Source organism: Artemia sp. Qi Xiang Cuo, chromosome 15, assembly GCF_049724085.1.
Source record: "Artemia sp. Qi Xiang Cuo chromosome 15, ASM4972408v1, whole genome shotgun sequence".
Classification (NCBI taxonomy): Eukaryota; Metazoa; Arthropoda; class Branchiopoda; order Anostraca; family Artemiidae; genus Artemia; species Artemia sp. Qi Xiang Cuo.
In genome coordinates this window covers 12,914,646-12,939,375 of record NC_142808.1, presented here as the reverse complement: position 1 = coordinate 12,939,375, position 24,730 = coordinate 12,914,646, and the positions used below count along the sequence as shown (strand labels likewise).

The following is a 24,730-nucleotide window of genomic DNA, read 5'->3' as shown; positions in this document are numbered from 1 at the left end:
TAAATAATAAAACACCATGTAACTCAAAAACTAAACTGATTTATGATACAGTATGTATTCTTGCTAGAACTAAAGGTAATGAAAATGAAAAAAAGTCAGATAAGACTGTTAATAAGGAGAATAGATTATGTCTTCCTATAACTTTTATAAGTAAACAAATAGAGGATATAAATTTACCTGGAATTTTAAACCAGGCTGATGTGAAGCAGGCCCTTCCTAGTAATTTGAAGTATAAGAATAATCCGATTATAACACATAAATTTTCAAAACCGATAGAACAAATGATTTTTAATTATAATTTAATACTTGGAACTTTGACACGGATAGTAATTGGAAACCTATTTGTAAGTGTGACCAATTGCTATCGTTTGGTAATCCAACTTACGAGCATATTATTACAGGTGATTTAACAATAATTAAGCAAATTGAATTGCAAAATATAATGAAAATGGGGGCTAAATTCTGTCTTTCAAATCATCTAAAACCCTCAAATCTGCTTAGAGTTTTAAATAATAATATCGAAATATTTATTGATAATTGGTGCGAAAAAGAGAAAATTAATAAAAAATATTTCCAGAATTGGAAAAATTTCATTATTAATAACGTTAGAAATAAGATATATAAGAAGACAAATAAGCATGATAATGATGTTGTTTTTTATAATTCTAAGATAAAACAAGCAATTGATAATATAAAGAGGGATTTTGTAATTGTACCCATTGATAAAGCAAATAATAATTTTGCAATAATTTGTAAGAAGCTTTATTGTGATGTTTTAACAAAGGAGCTTGGTACAACAAATACATATAAGAAGGTTCAAGATGTTAATAATAGTCTATTGAATGGAATAGAGGATATACTTTTTAAAAAATTTAATATTAAAGTTAATAATAATGATAAAAAGTTCCTATTTTTATATTGGACGGCAAAATTTCATAAAAATCCCTCGAAACCACGCTTTATTGCGGGGGCAGCAAGGTGCCCGACCAGAGTTGCGGCTACTAACTTGTCGTGTATTTTAGGAGAAATTAAAATTAAGTTTGAGGCATATTGTTCGGGAATTAAAAAAAATTCTAAGTTTAATCCATACTGGAGTGTTAATAATTCGCAGCAAGTAATAGACTCTCTTGCTTCAGTTTCAGCCAAAAGAGTGGACTCGTTTGATTTCACTACATTATATACAAATTTACCCATTAATTTAGTATTTATAAATTTAAAAAAGATTATTAAGAAAGCTTTTCTTTTGTCTAATTTGCCGTTTTAAAAAATTGATACGTATAATAAGAAGGCGAGATGGACTAATTATTTTAATAGTACCACTAGCTCAAGATGTTATAGCCTAGATATGATTTTTGATCTACTAGAATTTGTTCTATTTAATACTTATATAAAATTTAATGGCCATCAATATTATCCATGTAATGAAATTCCTCGGGGGGGTAGCCTAATGCCAGTCCAGTTCTAACGGACCTATTTCTAAATTATCTAGAATATGATTATATGAAGGATAAAAAGAATCGAAATAATATAAAGTATTTTCTCTCAAATAATAAGAGAAATTTAGATGACCTTCTGTTGATAAATTGTTCAAATTTTTTAGAGATTGCAAGTAAAATATATCCACCAGAGTTAAAGCTGGAATCCAGTAATGGAAATGGCAAATATGACCATTTTCTAGATTTAGAGATTAATTTGGTACCTAATAATACAATAAATGTTAAAATATATAATAAAACAGACGATTTTAATTTTGAAATAGTTAATTTTCCATTTCCAAAAAGTAATATTTATTCAAATATAACATTCATCGTATTTTTCCCAACTATTTAGATATGCAAGAATTTGTACATCGATTTTAGAAATAGATGTATGATACTTAGCAAGAAGCTAATCATAAGAGGTTTTTCCGCCAATAAACTTGCTTGGCAATTTAAAAAGCTTTGTTTTAATTATAATCAGCTTTTACATAAGTATAATAAAAGTTATCAAGATATCTTGAATATTTTACGGTAACTTGTTGACGGAATTGGTTTTTCTTCCCGGTTGTTGAGGGTTGGATTGCGACACCTGTGGTAAAGATTATGGTGGAATATTCGGAATTTAATTCTTAGAATTTGAGTGAAAGTGAAACTGTTCCGGGTGGAGGACTAGTGTTATCTATTTGTTTGTATTTAAATCGGTTGAAGTTCGGCTCTCAGTGTTATTTGAAGGTTGGTTAAGAATGTTTGAAAAAATTTTTTTCTGGGGTATATATTTTTATTTTTTGGATGTTTTGGATTTTGTTTATGTTTATTCCATTGGTGGCACTATATAGGGGTATGCCAGATTATGGCATGGCGCACTCAATTGCCTGGGTAATGAAATTTAAGCGCCGAAACCCATTTAGGCAATGAGTTTTCATCTGACGAGCCCCGATATATGGTGATCACCTTGGGAATATAATGTGTTTGTAGATTTAAGGTGCTATAGCTTGGTTTTGGAACATAGACGTATGCTTATTGATGCTGATTTTGCTCTATTTTGGACTTGATTTTCGGACTGTCGGATTGGTTATACTGTTTTGTCCTGGGGAACTGGATGGATGAGTAGGGTCTAGACCTTGTTCAAGTGCTCATTTATTTCAGTTACTAAAGTAGGAAGGCAGTTTTTTTTTTTTTTTTTTTTTTTTTTTTTTTTTTTTTTTGCCAGGTGATTACCGTAATACACTATAAAGACAGTGACGGAAAAAAGATTTTGAATTAAAGAGGGCAAAAATATTTCATTTCAGCGTAAAAAATGAATTAAATTTATAAATTTTTTTATAAAAGTTTCAACTAAAAGTTAAAAGCCTTTGGAATTAAGCCAATTCGCCACCTGTGTGGTTTTAAATACCACACTGAGCTTTAATTCCTAGTCAATTTTAACTGAAACCTGCTTGAACAAAAAGAAGAAGAAAAAAAAAACACAACCAAAAACACACTTCTGATTACGCAACACACAAATTTCGTAAAATATTAAACTAAATAGGTAAATCATTAATTATGAATTATTATTAATAAATAATAAACCATAAATTACATAAAACCAAATGTGTTTCATTTTCAACATTTGAATTTTAAATACCCCAAACTTATCTGGAGAATACCCAAACTTTACACATCGAGTTGTAATTACCCCCTCCCCCAGGAAAATAAATACCTATTCAAGAAGATTTAACATTTTCCGCTTAAAAAATATAACATGAATTTGGGCCAAGCTGTATACTGAACGTCTATATGGAAAGGAACTTATAATCCAATGGTCTATTGCTCAAATAAGAATTTAAAAACTTACCTAGTATTTTTAGCTAATCCAAGGGAGACAGCACTTAAGAGCAAATATTTGAGCACTTTAGCTTCTTCATCCATTAATCTTGAAACGCAGTTTTCAATTGGACTTCTTAGCAGACTTTTAACCTGTACATATATATTGTATATATATATATATATATATATATATATATATATATATATATATATATATATATATATATATATATATATATATATATATATATATATATATATATATATATATATATATATATATATATATATATATATAATACAATAATTCTTAAATTAATTTCAATTCAGACCTTTTTGGGTCAAATTCAGGACCCAAAAAGTTGTTGTCACAATCACAACATATGTCATAGCCATAAAAAGAGACTAAATAGCGTTTTTTACAATTACACAATAGAAAATTTTGCTTTAACTTCTTACAAACCATTCTAAAAAAAGGAAAAAAGAACTTTAGTTTATTTTTCGTGCAGGTGTTCGCACGGGGTAGGATAGCTGGTGGTAGTAACGTACCATGTTTAGAGCTTGAAACCAGGAAGCAGCCAAAGGGGATCATCAACCGAGATCGACCCTCACGGAGACTTGGTAAACTAAGCTATTTCAGAGCTAAGTTGTAATTAGCCTATTTTTCCTCAAGACAAACTCTAAGAGTTTGTATACAAAGACGTCATTTATGTGCATTTTTAGACGACAAATTAAGACTACAACAAATGACTTGCTTATGAAACAGTAATACCCGTTCACAGAAGAGCTGGAATCTATTTGATGAATGAGAGATAAGCGAGGTTGATATGAGGCGAATAGTCAAACTATTACGTATTTCAAAAACTATAACTATTTCCTGGGGAATCATGTCAGAAACAGTTGGCTTTAAGTTGATAACAAAAGAGCATGAATTTTTTGTCTATGCCAAAACATAAGTGACTGCATTTCATTGTTGATTAGATGCTGTTACGAATTTTACGCGTAGTCCGAAAAAAATGCGCTTTTCTTTTCTTGGGGAGTGGTAGGGGATCTTAGAATCTTAGGGGAAGATGAATAACTATTTTTCTTCTGCAATTGACAAAAATATATAATTGATAAATTATTTTTTTATGGAAGTCATTCGAAAAGCTCTTTGGGTAGTGACATTGGTGCCATGGCAAATCACTTTTTATACGAAATTTTTAGATTCTTATATAAAATTTTATATGAATAGTCAGTTTTCATTTTTTTTGTGCACTTTTGGCACATAATTACCATTTGCCAATAATCAAAATACAAGAAAGAAATAATTACTTTGTCCCATTGATATTGTTTAATTTACTGTTTATATCGGTCTGTTCTAATGGGTAAAATAAAGAAATGAATCTGAACATGACAAACAGGCCTATGGTCAGTAAAAGGAAACGAAGAGAACAAAAATTAAACGAATTTTTCGCCCGTATGAAACAAGGCGTCTTCAATATATAAAAAAACAACAAAAAAAGAAGCTAGAACATAAAATGAAAATAATATAAATAAAAAAATAAATAAAACAAAAACACTGACTAATATATATATATATATATATATATATATATATATATATATATATATATATATATATATATATATATATATATATATATATATATATATATATATATATATATATATATATATATATATATATATATATATATATATATATATATATATAAATTATTTTAGTTTTAGATTCTAGTTGTTTTTTATTGTTTTTTTCTACGTTGAAGACAACTTGTTCTATACAGGCAAAATATTCGTTTGATTTTTGTTCTCTGGCCATACACCCGTTTGCCATTTTCAGATTCATTTCTTTGTTTTGCCGGGGCTGGCCAGTTCGGCTTAAGATCTTTTATATTTAATTGAACACCCTATATATTCATATTGAAAACCGTACTAAGCTAAGTAAATAAACCGAAATTCTAGTTCTAATTGAACTCTTAAGTGTTTAATGTAAAAGTTCCTTACTAGATAAATATAAAGACATGGCTGTCTTTGACAAAACAGAACCTTAAGTATCAGATCATCCCTATAATAAAGTAACTGAATCTCCAAGTCACTTTAATACCAACCAAATAAGGAATCAACAAAACAGTCTCACAAATTTTATTTATATAGACCAGACATCTCAATTTAAAACATTTCTCCATGATTTAAGATAAACGCATCGCCTACACCTATCTTTCATGCTGAAACGTTTGAAAAAAATCTAGAAACCTCCAGACACAGGGTTGCCACCCGGTCAAAAAACAAATCACAAGAATTTAGGGATTGTTTGGTTGTTTTTGGATTTAGTGTTGTTGAGATTGGGATGGAGGAGGAGCGTGCATAGCTGTGATGGCCTCAGGCGGCTTGGTGTTGCGGTGAGTTGTTAGTAGTAGTACTTTGGCTGATTTAGTGATTTTCTTCAATAATCTAATGATTTATTTGCTGATTTAGTGACCTTTCTTTCTATGCAATACAAAAAATCACAAGAAATAGTCATAAATCACTGAAGGTGGCAACCCTGTCTAGACATCCTTCTCAGTTTATTGACTGAAAATCAAAATATTCTGTAAAATCACCTTTAATAATATGTAGTAGCTTAAGTACCTGCAAACTACAATTTATCTCTTCTTTCTTTCTAATGTTATGAGTTTGGGGGTGGGGTAGTAGAACTAACAGCTTTGAATTACATTTCAACCGTAAGATTTTACATCACCCTACAAGCTTTTTTCATACGGTTGAATGTTCGGTTTTAATAAATACTTCAACATAAAGATTCGATTTAAATAGTTAAATTAAAAAAAAGAAGTAAAAATGAGTTACAATTGTCAATATTATAATACATATTTAACTTCTATAGATAAATAGGTGCTATACTTAAACGCATCGTCGGTAAACACGCCCTCTTCCCCTATCTGCCATGGTAGAACGTATCAAGAAGTCGACAAACCTCTAAACGTACTTCGCAGTTTATTGATTCAAAACCAAAATTTACTACAGAATCACTGTAGAATCAAATTTACAAAAGAATCATCCCTCTTTTCCATGCTGTAACGAGTCAAGATGTCAACAAAACTCGGAACAGCCTTTACAGTTTATTTATTAAAAAACAAAATTTACTACAGAATCACTATATAATCAAATTTACTATAGAGTCACCCCTATCTGCCATTCTGTAACGTTTCAAGAAGTCGATAAACCTCTAAAAGGCATTCTAAGTTAATTGATTCAAAACAAAAATTTACTGCAGAATCATCCCTATTTGCCACGCTGTAACGATTCAAGATGTCAACAGACCCATGACCAGACTTCTAAGTTTATTGAGTCAAAACTAAAATTTACTATAGGATCACTATATAATCATATTTATTACGTAGTCACCCCTGTCTGCCGGACAGTCAAGTTTCAAGAAGTCAATAAACCGCGTAACGTACTTCTCGGTTTACTGATTCAAACCTAAAATTTACTACAGAATCATTATAGAATCAAATTTACTATAGAATCATCCCTATTTGACACCCTGTAACATATCAAGAAGTCAACAAACCTCTAAACGTCCTTCGCAGTTTATTGATTAAAAAACAAAATTTACTACAGAATCACAATAGAATCAAATTTACTATAGAATCATCCCTATCTGCCATGCTGTATCATTTCAAGAAGTCAATAACCCTCTAAACGGCCTTCTACGTTTATTGATTCAAAACCAAAATTTACTGCAGAATCATCCCTATCTTCCATGCTGTAACGTATCAAGAAGTCGACAAACCTCTAAACGTCCTTCGCAGTTTATTGATTCAAAACCAATATTTACTACAGAATCATTATAGAATAAAATTTACTATAGAATCATCCCTATCTGCCATGCTGTAACGTATCAAGAAGTCGACAAACCTCTAAACGTCCTTCCCAGTTTATTGATTCAAACAAATATTTACTACAGAATCATTATAGAATCAAATTTACTATAGAATCATCCCTATCTGCCATGCTGTAACGTATCAAGAAGTCGACAAACCGCTAAACGTCCTTCGCAGTTTATTGATTCAAAACCAAAATTTACTAAAGAATCATTATAGAATCAAATTTACTATAGAGTCACCCCTATCTGCCATAATGTAACGTTTCAAGAAGTCGACAAACCTCTGAACGTCACTCACAGTTTATTGATTCAAACCAATATTTACTACAGAATCAATATAGAATCAAATTTACTATAGAATCATCCCTATCTGCCATGCTGTAACGTTTCAAGAAGTCGACAAACCTCTAAACGTACTTCTTAGTTTATTGACTAAAAACCAAAACTTACTACGTAATCACTGTAGAATAATATATACAACAAAGTCACCCCTATCTTATGTGCAGTCAAATTTCAAGATGTCAACAGACATCGGAATAGATCTTTCGTTTTACTTATTAAAACATAGAACTTAAAACAGAATCACTATTTTATAAAGTTTAATACAGAATCACCCGTATTTTCAATGCTGTGACGTATCAAGAAGTCGACAAACCTCTAAACGGCATTCTAATTTAATTGATTCAAAACCAAAATTTACTGCAGAATCATCCCTATCTGCCATGCTGTAACGTATCAATAAGTCGACAAACCTCTAAACGTCCTTCCCAGTTTATTGATTCAAAACCAATATTTACTACAGAATCATTACAGAATCAAATTTACTATAGAATCATCCCTATCTGCCATGCTGTAACGTATCAATAAGTCGACAAACCTCTAAACATCCTTCTCAGTTTATTGATTCAAAACCAAAATTTACTACAGAATCACTATAGAATCAAATTTATTACAGAGTCATCCCTATCTGACACGCTGTAACGTTTCAAGATGTCAACAGACACCTGAACAGACTTCTCAGTTCATAGATTCAAAACTAAAACTTAATAAAGGATCTATAAAGAATAAAATTTATTAAAAAATCACCCCTATCTGCCATGCTGTAACGTATCAAGAAGTCAACAAACCTCTAAACGGCCTTCTACGTTTATTGATGCAACACCAAAATTTACTGCAGAATCATCCCTATCTGCCATGTTGTAACGTATCAAGAAGTCGACAAACCTCTAAACGTCCTTCGCAGTTTATTGATTCAAAACCAATATTTACTACAGAATCACTATAGAATAAAATTTACTATAGAATCACCCCTATCTGTCATGCTGTAACGCATCAAGAAGGCGACAAACCTCTAAACGTACTTCTCAGTTTATTGATTCAAAACCAAAATTTACTATAGAATCCCAATCGAATAAAATTTACTATAGAATCATCCCTATATGCTATGCTGTGACATTTCAAGAAGTCAACAGACCTCTGAACGTACTAATAATTTTATAGATTCAAAACTAAAACTTACCACAGAATCACTATAAAATAAAATTTATTATCAATTCACCCCTATTTGCCATGCTGTCACATTTCAAGATGTCAACAAACCTCTAACCATATTTCTCAGTTTATTGATTAAAAACTAAAATTTACCAAAGAATCATTATAGAATCAAATTTACTATAGAGTCACCCTTGTCTGCCATGCTGTAACGTATCAAGAAGTCGACAAACCTCTAAACGTACTTCTCAGTTTATTGATTCAAAACAATATGTACTACAGAATCACAATATAATCAAATTTACTATAGAATCATCCCTATTTGCCATGCTGTAACGTATCAAGAAGTCGAAAACCCTCTAAACGGCCTTCGCAGTTTATTGATTCAAAACCAACATTTACTTCAGAATCACAATAGAATACAATTTACTACAGAATCACCCCTATCTGCCATGCTGTAACGTATCAAGAAGTCGACAAACCTCTAAACGTCCTTCTCAGTTTATTGATTCAAAACCAAAATTTACTACAGAATCTTTATAGAATAAAATTTACTATAGAGTCATGCCTGTCTGCCATGCTGTAACGTATCAAGAAGTCGACAAACTTCTAAACTTCTTTCGCAGTTTATTGATTCAAACCAAAATTTACTAAAGAATCACTATCGAATCAAATTTACTATAGAATCATCCCTATCTGACATGCTGTAACGTATCAAGAAGTCAACAAACCTTTATTGATTCAAAACCAAAATTTACTGCAGAATCATCCCTATCTGCCATGCTGTAACGTATCAAGAAGTCAACAAACCTCTAAACATACTTCCCAGTTTATTGATTCAAAACTAAAACTTACCACAGAATCACTATAGAATCAAATTTATTACCGAATCACCCCTATTTGCCATGCTGTAACATTACAAGATGTCGACAGACCTATCAACATACTTCTCAGTTTATTGATTAAAAACTAAAACTTAATACAGAATCACTATAAAATCAAATTTAATACAGAATTATCCCTATCTGCCATGCTGTAACGTTTCAAGATGTCAACAAACCTCTAAACGTCCTTCGCAGTTTACTGATTCAAAAACAAAATTTACTGCGGAATCACTATCTGCCATGCTGTAACGTATCAAGATGTCAACAAAACACTAAACATCCTTCGCAGTTTATTGATACAAAACCAAAATTTACTGCGGAAACACTATGGAGTCAAACTTACCATAGAATCATACCTATCTACCATGCTGTAACGTATCAAGATGTCAACAAACCTCTAAACGTCCTTCGCAGTTTATTGATTCAAAACCAATATTTACTACAGAATCTTTATAGAATAAAATTTACTATAGAGTCATGCCTGTCTGCCATGCTGTAACGTATCAAGAAGTCGACAAACTTCTAAACGTCCTTCGCAGTTTATTGATTCAAAACCAAAATTTACTACAGAATCACTATCGAATCAAATTTACTATAGAATCATCCCTATCTGCCAGATTGTAACGTATCAAGAAGTCAACAAACCTCTAAACGTCCTTCGCAGTTTATTGATTCAAACCAATATTTACTACAGAATCACAATAGAATCAAATTTACTATAGAATCATCTGTCATGCTGTAACGTTTCAAAAAGTCGACAAACCTCTAAACGTTCTTCGCAGTTTATTGATTCAAACAAATATTTACTACAGAATCACAATAGAATAAAATTTACTATAGAATCATCCCTATTTGCCATGCTGTAACGTGTCAAGATGTGAAAAACCTCTGAACGTCCTTTTCAGTTTATTGATTAAAAACTAAAATCTACTTCAGAAACACTATTGAATCAAATTTACAACATAATCATCCCTATATGCCAGGCAGTAACGTACCGAGATATAGGCAAACCTCTAAATATCATTCGCAGTTTATTGATTAAAAAACAAAATCTACTTCGGAATCACTATCTGCCATGCTGTAACGTATCAAGATGTCAACAAAACACTAAACATCCTTCGCAGTTTATTGATTCAAAACCAAAATTTACTGCGGAATCACTATGGAGTCAAACTTACCATAGAATCATACCTATTTACCATGCTGTAACATATCAAGATGTCAACAAACCCCTAAAAATATTTCTCAGTTTATAGATTCAAAACTAAAACTTACTACACGATTATAGGATAATCAAATTTACTATAGAATGACCCCTATCTGCCGGGCTGTAAAGCTAAAAGAAGTCGATAGAAATATGACAAGACTACTCGATTTATAGATTCAAAACTAAAATTTAAAAAAGGAACATTATAAAATAAGATTTACTACAGAATCACCCCTATCTGCCATGCTGTAACGTATCAAGAAGTCTATAAACCTATAAACGTACTTCTCAGTTTATTGATTCAAAACTAAAATTTACTACAGAATCACTATAGAATCAAATTTACTACAGAGTCACCCCTATCTGCCATGCTGTAACGTTTCAAGAAGTCGACAAACCTCTAAACGGCTTACTCAGTTTATTGATTCAAAACTAAAATTTACTATAGAATCAAATTTACTATAGAGTCACCCCTATCTGCCATGCTGTAACGTTTCAAGAAGTCGACAAACCTCTAAACGTCCTTCGCAGTTTATTGATTAAAAAACAAAATTTACTTCAGAATCACTATAGAATCAAATTTACTATAGAATCACCCCTATCTGCCATACTTTATCGTACCACGATGTCAAATAACCTCTAAATGTCCTTCGCAGTTTATTGATCCAAAAACAAAATTTACTTCAGAATCATTATAGAATCAAATTTACTATAGAATCATCCATATATGCCATGCTGTAACGTGTCAAGTAGTCGACAAACCTCTAAACAGCTTTCTCAGTTTATTGATTAAAAACTAAAATTTACTACAGAATCACAATAAAATCTAATTTACTACAGAATCATCCCTATCTGCCATGCAGTAACGTTTCAAGAATTCAATAAACCTCTGAACGTCCCTCACAGTTTATTGATTCAAAAACAAAATTTACTTTAGAATCACTATCGAATCAAATATATTATAGACTGACCCATATCTTCTGTGCTGTCACGTTTCAAAAGGTCAAAAGACCTCTAAAAGTATTTATCAGTTTACTGATTAAAAATTAAAACATACAGCAGATTCACTATAAAATAAGATTTACCACATGTTCACCCCTACCTGCAATGCAGTAACATATCAAGATGTCGACAGATCTATAAACATCATTCTCAGTTTATTGATTCAAAACTAAAACTTACTATAGAATCAAATTTACTATAGAGTCACCCCTATCTGCCATGCTGTCACATTGCAAGAAGACGATAAACCTCTAAACGTACTTCTCAGTTTATTGATTCAAACCAAAATTTACAAAAGAATCACTATATAGTAAAGGTTACTACAGGAACATCCCTACCTGCCATGCTGTAACGTATCAAAAAGTCAACAAATCTCTAAACAGCCTTCTCAGTTTATTGATTCAAAACCAATATTTACTACAGAATCACAATAGAATCAAATTTACTATAGAATCATCCCTATCTGCCATTGTGTAACGTATTAAGATGTCAACAAACCTCTAAACATACTTCTCAGTTTATTGATTCAAAAACAAAATTTACTGCAGAATAACTATAGAATCAAACTTACTATAGAATGATCCCTATCTGCCATGCTGTAACGTATCAAGATGTCGACAAACCTCTAAACGTCCTTCACAGTTTATTGATTCAAAACCAAAATTTACCACAGAAACACTATAGAATGAAATTTATTACATAATCACCCCTATCTGTCATGCAGTAAAGCTTCAAGATGTAGGCAAACCTCTAAACAGAACTCACAGTTTATCTATTCAAAAACAAAATCTAATATGGGATAACAATAGAAACAGATATACTACAGACTGATCCCTATCTGCCATGCTGTAACGTATCAAGAAGTCAACAAACCTCTAAAAGTCCTTCGCAGTTTATTGATTCAAAACCAATATTTACCACAGAATCATTGTAGAATCAAATTTACTATAGAATCATCCCTATATGCCATGTTTTATCATTTCAAGAAGTCAATAACCCTCTAAACCGCCTTCTAAGTTCATTGATTCAAAACCAACATTTACGTCAGAATCATCCCTATCTGCCATGCTGTAACGTATCAAGAAGTCGACAAACCTCTAAACGTACTTCTCAGTTTATTGATTCAAAACCAATATTTACTACAGAATCATTATAGAATAAAATTTACTATAGAGTTACCCTTATCTGCCATGCTGTAACGTTTGAAAAAGCCGACAAACCTCTAAACGTCCTTCACAGTTTATTGATTCAAATGAATATGTACTACAGAATCACAATATAATCAAATTTACTATAGAATCATCCCTATTTGCTATGCTGTAACGTATCAAAAAGTTAAAAACCTCTGAACATACTTCTCAGTTTATTGATTCAAAACTAAAATTTACTACAGAAACACTATAGAATAAAATTTACTACAGATTAACCCCTATTTGCTATGCAGTAACGTATCAAGATGTCAACAAACCTCTAAACGTACTTCTCAGTTTATTGATTCAAAAATAAAATTTACTACAGAATCACTATAGAATCAAATTTACTATAGATTCACCCCTATCTGCCATGCTGTAACGTATCAAGATGTCGACAAACCTATAAACATCCTTCTCAGTTTATTGATTCAAAACTAAAATTTACTATAGAATCTTTATAGAATAAAATTTACTATAGAGTCATGCCTGTCTGCCATGCTGTAACGTTTCAAGAAGTCGACAAACCTCTAAACGTACTTCTCAGTTTATTGATTCAAAAAGAAAATTTACTTCAGAATCACAATAGAAACAAATTTACTATATAATCATCCCTATATGCCATTCTGTAACGTTCCAAGATGTCAATAAACCTCTAAATATCCTTCGCAGTTTATTGATTCAAAACCAAAATTTACTTCAGAATCCCAATAGAATAAAATTTACTATAGAATCACCCTAATCTGCTATGCTGTAACGTATCAAGAAGTCGACAAACCTCTAAACGGCCTTCTACCTTTATTGATTCAAAACCAAAATTTACTGCAGAATCATCCCTATCTGCCATGCTGTAACGTATCAATAAGTCAACAAACCTCTAAACGTCCTTCCCAGTTTATTGATTCAAAACCAATATTTACTACAGAATCTTTATAGAATCAAATTTACTATAGATTCACCCCTATCTGCCATGCTGTAACGTATGAAGAAGTCGACAAACCTCTAAACGTACTTCGCAGTTTATTGATTCAAAACCAATATTTACTACAGAATCATTATAGAATAAAATTTACTATAGAGTCACCCCTATCTGCCATGCTGTAACGTTTCAAAAAGACGACAAACCTCTAAACGTCCTTCGCAGTTTATTGATTCAAACCAATATTTACTAAAGAATCACAATAGAGTCAAATTTACTATAGAATCATCCCTATTTGCCATGCTGTAACGTTTCAAGAAGTCAATAAACCTCTAAACATCCTTTGCAGTTTATTGATTCAAAACTAAATTTACTACAGAATCACTGTAGAATCAAATTTACAATAGAATCATCCCTATATGCCAGGCTGTAACGTATCAAGATGTCGAAAACCTCTGAACATCCTTCGCAGTTTATTGATTCAAAAACAAAATTTACTTCAGAATCACTATCTGCCATGCTGTAACATATCAAGATATCAACAAACCTCTAAACATCCTTCTCAGTTTATTGATAAAAAACCAAAATTTACTACAGAAACACAATAGAATCAAATTTACTATAGAATCATACCTATCTGCCATGCTGTAACGTATCAAGATATCAGCAAACCTCTAAACGTCCTTCTCAGTTTATTGATTCAAAAACAATATTTACCACAGAATCACTATAGAATCAAATTTACTATAGAGTCACCCCTATCTGCCATGCTGTATCATTTCAAGAAGTCAATAACCCTCTAAACATCCTTCGCAGTTTATTGACTCAAAAACAAAATTTAAGTCAGAATCACTGTGGGGTAAAAGTTACTATAGAATAACCCTTATTTGCTATGCTGTAACGCAACAAGAAGGCGACAAATCTCTAAACGGTCTTCTCAGTTTATTGATTCAAAGCTAAAATTTACTCTAGAATCACTATAGAATCAACATTACTATAGAATCATCCCTATTTGCCATACTGTAACATATCAAGATGTCAACAAACCTTTAAACATCCTTGGCAGTTTATTGATTCAAAACCAAAAATTGCTAAGGTATAATTATAGAATCAAATCTACTTCAGAATAATCCCTATCTACCATGCTGTAACGTATCAATAAGTCGACAAACCTCTAAACGTACTTCTCAGTTTATTGATTCAAAACTAAAATTTACTACAGGATCAAATTTACTACAGAATAAACCCTATTTCCCATGCTGTAAATTATCAAGAGGTCGATAGACCTCTAAGCGTACTTCTCAGTTTATTGAATCAAACTCAAAACTTAAAAAGGATCCACTATGGAATCAAATTTATTATAGATTCACCCCTACCTGCCATAGTGTCTCATTTCAATAGGTCAAAAAATCTATAATCTTACTTCTTAGTTTATTTAATAAAAACTAAAATATACAACAAGTCCACTATAGAATCAAATTTACTACAGAATCATGATTATCAGACATACAGTCGTATATCAAGATGTCCACAAACACCTAAACGTCCTTCTCAGTTTATTGATTCAAACTCGAAACTTGCCAAAGGTCGTCCACAGAATACTATTAAATTTAATTCACCACTCCCTGCCATACATGCAAGTATTAAGTAGTCGACAAACACCTAAACATATGACGCGTTTTACTTGTAATTCCTCGGAACGGGCAACAGAATCACTATAGTATATAATTGAATACAGGAATAGACAACTTTGCAATACAGTACCATTTCTAGGTGCCGACAGATACATAAATATACTTCTCAGTTTATTTATACTCAGCTTCTACTTGACAATGGCCAATCATAGACTCAAAACTACTAAAGAAAAATAACTTCTTACAATGCTGTAACGCATCAAGATGTCAACGAACCTCTAAACGTATTTCTCAGTTTATTGATTTAAAACAGAAATTTACACGACAATCACTGTTGAATCAAATTTACTACAGGTTTTTCCCCAACTACTATATTATAATATTTCAAGAGGTCGACTAACACCTAAACATATTATGCATTTTATTTATTCAAAGCCAAAATTTGTTACAGAATCACCATAGAATCAAATTTACTACAGGATTATAACAAGGTGCCATAGTGTAATATTTCAATATGTCAATAGACACAGACATATATTTTCCATTTTACCGATTCAAAATCTCATTGGGCTAACAGTCAATCGTGGACTATTTACGATTATCATAACACCAAAACCTGCTACGATTCCAAACTAAAAGAGTATGACAGATCTCTGCGCAGATCTTTCAATGCAAATATAAAAAACTGAATCTTATAAAAGATTATAAAAAGTATCAAATTTACTATAGAATTACAACTATCTGCAATACAGTAATATATCAAGAAGTCAACAAATCTCTAAACATACTTCTAAGTTTATTTATTCAAAATTAAATTTGCTAGATAATCACCATAGAATGAAACTTACTACAGAATCATCCCTATCTGCCATACTGTAACGTTTCAAGATGTCAAAAGACCTCTAAACATACTTCTCAGTTTATTGCTTCAAAACCAAAATTTACTACAGAATCATTACAGAATCAAATTTACATCAGAATTTTCACTATTTGACATATACTAACATATGAAAATTTCAACAAACCCAGACCTATATATCTTAGTTTATTGATAAAGTCCTCACACTGGCCACAGAATCACTATGGAATCCTAGCATTTAGAATATCTCGAATACCTAACATGCTTACTCACTACAAGAAGTTAACAGACCTATGAACATACTTCTCGGTTTAAATAAAAAAACCTAAATCTTACTAAAGAATCATCCCTATTTGCCACGCTGTAAATTATCAAGATGTCAACAAACCTCTAAACATACTTCTCAGTTTATTTATTAAAAACTAAAAATTGCTATATAAACATCCCTACTTGCAATACTGTAACAATTCAAGAAGTCAACAGATCTCTGAACATACTTCTCAGTTTATAGATTCAAATCTAAAACTTACTAAATATTCACTATAGATTCAAATTTACTACAAAATCATCCCTATTTGCCATGCTGTAATATATCAAGATGTCAACAAATCTATGAACATATTTCCCAGTTTATTGATTCAAAACCAAAATTTGCAAAAAAATCATCATAGAATAAAATTTATTTCAGAATCATCCCTATTTGCCATGCTGTCACATATCAAAAGGTCGACAGACCTCTAAACGTACTTCTCAGTTTATTGAATCAAAACTAAAATTTACTACAGAATCACTATAGAATAAAATTTACTACAGAAGAATCCCTATTTACCAAGCTGTAACGTATCAAGAAGTCAACGAACCACTAAACGTCCTTCTCAGTTTATTGATTCAAAATCAAAATTTACTACAGAATCACTGTTGAATGAAATTTACAAAAGAATCATCCCTATTTGCCACGCTGTAACGCATCAAGATGTCAACAAACTTCTAAACGTCTTTCTCAGTTTATTGATTCAAAACTAAAATTTACTAGAGAATCACTATAGAATGAAATTTACAACAGAATCATCCCCGTTTGCCACGCTGTAACGTATCAAGATGTCACCGAACTTCTAAACGTCCTTCTCAGTTTATTGATTCAAAATAGAAATTTACTACAGGATCACTGTTCAATCAAATTTACTAAAGAATCATCCCTAATTACCATGCTGTAACATATCAAGATGTCGATAAACCCTTAAACGTCCTTCTCAGTTTATTGATTAAAAGTCTAAGTTTGTTAAAGATTAACTATAGAATCAAATTTACTACAGAATCATCCCTATTTGCAATGCTGTAACGCGTCAAGAAGGCAACAAACTGTTAAATGTACTTCTCGGTTTATTGAATAAACATAGGAATTTAAAACGGGTTCACTACACAATCAAATTTACAATAGGAGCTTCGCTATCTGCGATACTGTAACGTATCAAGATGTCGACAAACCTCTAAACATCCTTCTCAGTTTATTGATTCAAAACTAAAGTTTGCTACAGAATCATTATAGAATCAAATTTACTACAGAAACATCCCTTTTTTCAATGCTTTAACGTGTCAAGAAGTCGAAAGACCTCTAAACGTACTTCTTAGTTTATTGATTCAAAACTAAAATTTACTTCATAATCATCCTTATTTGCCATACTGTAACATATCAAGATGTCAACTAACCTCTAAACATCCTTCTCAGTTTATTGATTCAAAACCAAAATTTACTACAGAATCACTATAGAATCCAATTTACTATAGAGTCATCCCTATTTCCCATGCTGTAACGTTTCAAGAAGTCTACAAATCTCTAAACGGCCTTCTCAGTTTATTGATTCAAAACTAAAATTTACTATAATTTCACTTTCAATATTATGTAGGTGAAGGCATTATGTATCCTAAGGTCAAGGGTTCATACTCGATCTAAAGTACCGTTTAATGAATGCTCGAATTTTCGTGTTCTGTATATATGTTTATATGAAGTTTTCCTGCTAGTTTTTTTTTTTTTCTTTACTTGTTGTTACTCCGCCTATTTTTTTTTTTTTTGAATGCTATGAATAAAATTCATTCACTCAGGCGTTGCAGTTTAAGTAGCTTCAAACTGCGATTTATCTCTTCTTTGTTTCTAAAGCTTTTAGCTTGGGGGAGGGGTGGAGTAGTAAACTCTAACAGGAGTTGAATTTTACTTCAACCGCAGAATTTCACGTAACCCCACAAAATTTTCTTCATACAGTCGAATGTTCAGTTTCAATTATTAATCGAAATTAATGATTCGATCTAAATAATTACATTTAAAACAAGCAAAAATAAGTAACAATCATCACTCATATTTATTGTCAATATGTTATAATACATACTTAACACCTGTAGATATATAGATGCTATATTTGAAAATAATAAAAATTGTATACTTAAAGAATTTGTTATTTACAAAATTTGCAAGCCAAATAAAAAAAAAAATTAGTTTAACTTAATTAGTTTAAATACCATTAATTAGTTTCAATTAAAATTAAACGCTATTTTAATAATTTTATTGTTATTTATTAATTTAATAATAGCTTTATTTTAATAATTGAAAAGTACAAACAACTTAAGAAGGCGTGGCTTTCCTTTGAACGTGCAGTTGTTTTTGGAAATCAAGAAATTATTGACTCTTGATTTATTACGGATAAAAAGTATCGTCGAATCCAACTTAATTTTACTTAATTTTTGCTTAATTTTACAACCAAATTTCGCTGTTAAAAAAAATTAATATTTTTCGAAGTGCAAATACTGGCAAGAACGTAGTACTGCCCTAAAAACCTAATAATTTTAAACAACGGAAAGCAGAATCTGATTTCAGAGATGAATGGACCTTGGATGAGTCTAGGGAAAAAATATTTCTATACCGATGTCCTTGGGACTTCATTTAATACATCTTTTGTCAAAACATGGCTCAATACGGGGAAAAACTTACATTTTCAAGTTCACTATGGCTAATAACAAGAATCGCTTCACCACAATCAGATAATCCAGCACGCCCAGCTCTTCCAGACATCTGCTGATACCTTGCTTTACTTATCAGCTCTTTCCCAATGTAAGGTGCACGGATGATCACCTAAATTTGAAAACTTAACGTCAACTTAACGTGGTCAACTTAACTGAAGGTCAAATTAACGTGGTGAACATTGAAAAAATGAAAAAAATCGAAATATTCACAACGATTCTATAATATTAATTATTGGTGATTTCTCTTACGGAAACTTCGTATCAAAGGGGTAGTCATACGTTTTTTTTTATGTGGGGGGGGGGGAATAATTTTTTTGTTAGAATACGTGGTCGTAGAAACTTCGACAGGGGCTCCTTTGGTCAGAAATTTTCAATGTTCTTTTTACAGGCTAAAAAAGACTCGCGGGCAACTATCCCCCCTCTCATACCCTTTTTTTACCTCGAAATAACCCAGTAATCTCCATGGCACCGTTTCAAAATTTGGAAGCAGCTATTTTTCTCAGAGTAGCTTCACTTACCTTGGCAATATTATTAGTAAAGACGGTGGGAGCAGTGAAGATGTTAAAAGTAGAGTAGCCAAGGATCAGGGTGTTTTTTCACAAATAAAAAAAAGTTTTGAAGAATAGGAAGATAAGTCTGCCAACCAAGATTAGAATATTAGAAGCCACAGTGATGACTCTGGTCAAATATGGCTCTAAAGCATGGGCACTCCGAAAAGTGGATGAAGATTTGCTTCCAGATGTTTTCCAGAGAAATTGCTTAAGGATTGTTCTGGGTACCCGGCTGACTGACCGTATTTCAAACAATAGGCTGTACGAAAAATGTGGTTCAATCCCGCTTTATTTAGGGCACATTGTGCGGAGGAAGGATGACAGATTGCTGAAGATTGTCCTTTTCTACCAACCGTATAGGGATAAACGGAAAGCCCGTCGTCCTCGTCTGGGGTGGGAGGACGTCATTAAGAAAGATTTAACGGAAATGAGAACTCCCTGGAGGGGTGTAACAAGGGAGGCTTTGAATGGATTGGGATGGAAGAGGAGCGTGCGTAGCTGTGCTGGCCTCAGGCGGCTTGATGTTGCGGCGAGTTGTTGTTAGTAGTAGCAGTAGTAGGTTCACTAAATATGCCTAACAAGAACAACACATTGTAAGTGACTTATTAAAAAGCGAAATGTTACCCATGTATTTTCTCCTCGGAAACTTCTTATAGAAGGGTAGTTGTGGAAGGTTGAAAGGGGGCTCATTAGATCAGAGACTGAAAGATTTAGTATCCTTAGTATCCGAAGTAAAAGACTGGAACGCAACCACCCCCTCCCTTACATACCCTTTAAAATCCCCAGGTATCCCAGCGACCCTCAGGCACAGATTTAAAATTTGGAGACAGCCAATTTACTCAAAGTGGATCCACTAAATATGCCTTGAGGGATGATATGCCCTGCGCAACTCAAGATAATGACCCTTAATTACGTGAATTACTTCTTACTTACGCAAAAATTTTATTGAAATATGGGGGAACGTTTGGTCTTGGCTCTATGATCGGCTGGAAACTTTCAAGTGTGGCAAAGGCCGTGTCCAGGGGAGAGGGGGTTACTGGGTTTGAAGCCCTTCGAAATTTTCGTCCGTCCCGTAAACAAGTAGCCAAAATTCCAATAAACAAAATTTTGATGTGTTTTGTATAGATATTTTTTACCCCTCACCCTCTCGAGCAAAAATCCTGGATACGCCCTTGGGTGTGGCTTCCTCGGCAACAGAACTAACAGAAAATAATGCCAGAAATTCGGTCCCTCGCACTTAAGGTAACCCTGAAAATAAAAAAGGAACCGAAATTAAATAGAAACAAATAAGTTATTTTCAATTAAAGCAAGGAAAGGCTTTAAAACTTAAAACGAGCAGGAAATATTTTATTCTAAAACTTATGAGAGTTGATCCCTGGCCTTCTATGGACCAATACCCCTTCCTCCCCCAAAACATTATCCATGATAAATCACGGGAGCTTTTTCCTGGCCCTCCATCCATGGAGGGCCGAAGAGGCAGGAAATTGTTCCTGCCTCTTCGTATCAAAGGAATTTTCCTATAAATTTGGAAGAAAAATTAGAAATTTGGAAAATTTGGAATTTTTCTATAAATTTGCTCATTTGGTTTTAAATTGAAAGTTCTAGTGTCTTTCTACAAAGTTTATTTACTAATGAATCAAAATGTAATTGAAAGGGGCTTATTTGAAAACATGCTAAAGGAATACAATATAAACACTAAACTATAATATACTTGGACGGAAACGAAATACTAGAAACAAATATTTTACTTGGTGTATGTCTTTGTAATGACAAAAAAACTGCTGAATTATATGAATAATATAAAAAAATTGAAAAAATTATAAGAAATATCCAAATTTCAGGAGAGAACGAGACCCGAAAGGGCCAAACATACCCTGAAATTTCAAAAAATCAGTACAAAAGGTTACCTCATCTAATATAATAATGTTTAAATTCATTTGGGAATGAAGGTGTTAAAGTTCATTTACAAATGAATCAAAATGTAATTTAGGGATTTCATTTTGATTTCTTTTTTCCTACCTGATTGGCACATGTCTTTCAATTCAGACCTGACGATCAGGTGACATGGATCTCGTCAAGATTATTGCTCCTAATTCACATCTTATAGGCCAAATTTCCAGAGCTGGGGTGAGCTTAAACGAAATTTTATTATGTCGAGTAGTCAGGCTGGCTGTACATGGTACTTAAGTTACATCTATTTGAGAAACAGCACATTTATAAAATAATAAATGTTCTGTTTATTAGTAGGAGGGGCACCAAATCGTGAAAATTTAGGAGGAGGGGGGGCAAGGATTTTTCTTCATTTTAAAAATGAAGGTTAAAATGAAGTTGGTACATTCTATCTCTGAGAACAGCTAATCAGCGGCACAAAATGGGAGAGAGAGAATTACACCACCCCCTAGATTTAGAAAAATACTGTTTTTTGTGCAGCCATAAAGAAATATAAGAAAATTACCCTACATGAAAATTTGAAAATACCCTTCCCATGTGCCTTCATTAAAAAGAAAAAATCCTTTAAAAAGAAAAAAATTAAAAAAAACCATTGCCCCCCCTCCCAAATTTTCACAAATTGTTGCCCCTCCTACTAATAAACATAGATGGACAAGTAATTCTCTCCTTGGGTCAATAATCGTAGTTTAAAAGGAAAGAACGGATCAATTGCTCTTCCACCACCGTTACTGAAGGGGAAAACAAGTTTACAAGTACGCTGCTGTTTAAACCAAGATTTCCACGTGTCATGTTCTAACAGCGAAATCTTGGTTTTATTTTCGTCTTTTTTTATTTTAGTTCATTTGCTATATGCTTGCTTTTTTGTCGTGTGTGTTATTTCATTATATTTTTCCGTTTTCCGTTAGTTTTCCGTTGTTATATTATTGCGTCTTTTGACGAAAAACGGAAAACAAATCTCACACGTAAAAAAAAGTAAAAAGTAAAAAAAAAAAAATTGTAAGTGGTCTCACTCTTCTCGCTGGCAAATTAACCCCAGCAGCAAGTGTTGACGTACAGCACAAGCAACAAAGTACACCAGATAGGTAAGCCTCTTCAATAAGTTTTCTTTCATCCACAGTAAGTCCAGAATGATGGTAAGATATGCCAAAAGGTATTGTCTTCTTCAGTATATGGCATATTTCTCCTGCTTCCGAAATAAGAGCTTCCATGAGTGTTTTCTTTTCAACTTTCTTGTGTGACAGTAGTGACCTAGAAATAACCCAAATAAAAGTGTTTTTGTAAAAGGACTTCGATAAAGACATACAACTGGCTATATATTTTCTTCTTTTATTTCAAATATTTACTATGTATTAAAACAATGTTTTACAAGATTTATGTCGTTAATTATTCTCCAGATCAAATCTTTTTTTTAATTTTCGAGTAGTTTTAGACCAAAAAATATGTTCATGTAGTTCTTTTTGGGTCGCTAGGTATACCATTTATGGTTTTTAGTAACTCCTGAGATCACAGCGTATCCTTTCCTTTTCGGTTTGTTTTGGAACGAGATTTCGTGTTTTATTAAAACTTAAAACGAACAGAAATTATTCCGTATATGAAAGGGACTTGCCCCTCCTCAACGCCTCGCTCTTTACGCTAAAGTTTTTTTTAAATAATGTTTTGAGACAGAGTCAAACTTAAGGTAAAGAGCGAGGCGTTGTGGTGGGGACGGCCCCTTTCATATATAGAATAACTTCTGTTCGTTTTAAGTTTTAATGTCGCTGCTTACTTTCAGTTAAAAAACTTGTTTTTTTAATTTAATTTCTGAACGTTTTTGAATTAATACAGCTTTGTTTTTGGCTCACCGTACATGAATAATCAAAACGAAATTTGCCTATTAATTTTACTTTTTTTGGCTAAATGGCTTTCTCGAAATTTTATTCTGACGTAACTTACGTAACGAACTTTTATATTCGTATATTTTTATTACGTATATTAGGGGGTTCGCCCCCTAGTCAATACCTCGCTGTCTATGCTAAAGTTCAAACTTTGTTCTAGTTCTTTAAGAATGACCCCTTAATCACAAAAGCCGTTAATTAGAATAAATAGCTCTGATGAAAGTATAAAAAAAACTTCAGCGTAAAGAGCGAGGTAATGACTAGGGGGCGAACCCAATCATATACGTAATAATTTCTGTTCGTTTTAAATTTTGATGTTCCTCCTTACTTAAATTGTTTTTTTTATTATTATTTAACTTCTGATCGTTTATTTAAATAATGCTCGGAAATCCTGCACCACTTCATAGCAATGTCTCTTCCCCCCATGGAAAAATCCGCCCACTTAACCCCGACCCCCCCCCCCCAACTACCATAAAAAAAATCCCCCTGAAAACTTCTGTCCAATAACCAATACTATATGTAAACATTGGGCAAAGTTCATGACTTGCAGACCTTCCCCCGGGGACTGTGGGGGATTAAGTCATCCTCAAAGACATAGTTATTGTATTTTTCGACCATGCTGAACAAAATGGCTATCTCAAAATTTTGATAGGATGACTTTGGGAAAAAAAATGAGCGTTGGAAGGGGCCTACTTGGCCTCCATTTTTTGGACACTTAAAAGGGCACTAGAACTTTTAATTTCCGTTTGAATCAGTCCTCCTGCAGTATTTTAGGACCACTGGTTCAATACGATCACCCCTGGGAAAAAAAGAACAAAAAAACAAATAAACACGCATCCGTGATCTTTCTTCTGGCAAAAAATACAAAATTCCACATTTTTGCAGATAGGAGCTTGAAATTTCTAAAGTAGGATTCTTTGGCACGCTGAAACTGATGGTGTGATTTTCATTAAAGTTCTATAATTTTAGGTGTTTCCCCCTTTT

General features: G+C 32.3%; 1 protein-coding gene across 1 annotated transcript in view; it reads right to left on the bottom strand.

Moving 5' to 3' along the window:
• Positions 1–24,730, bottom strand: part of LOC148943344 (helicase POLQ-like) — a 137,341-nt gene that overhangs the window by 70,213 nt on the left and 42,398 nt on the right. Inside the window, exons 6-8 of the mRNA XM_089101888.1 lie at positions 22,883–23,120; positions 19,340–19,480; positions 3,313–3,434 (exon numbers count right to left, since the gene is read on the bottom strand). Of these exons, the coding sequence (XP_088958014.1) occupies positions 3,313–3,434; positions 19,340–19,480; positions 22,883–23,120 (501 nt within the window). The remainder of the gene's footprint in view (positions 1–3,312; positions 3,435–19,339; positions 19,481–22,882; positions 23,121–24,730) is intronic.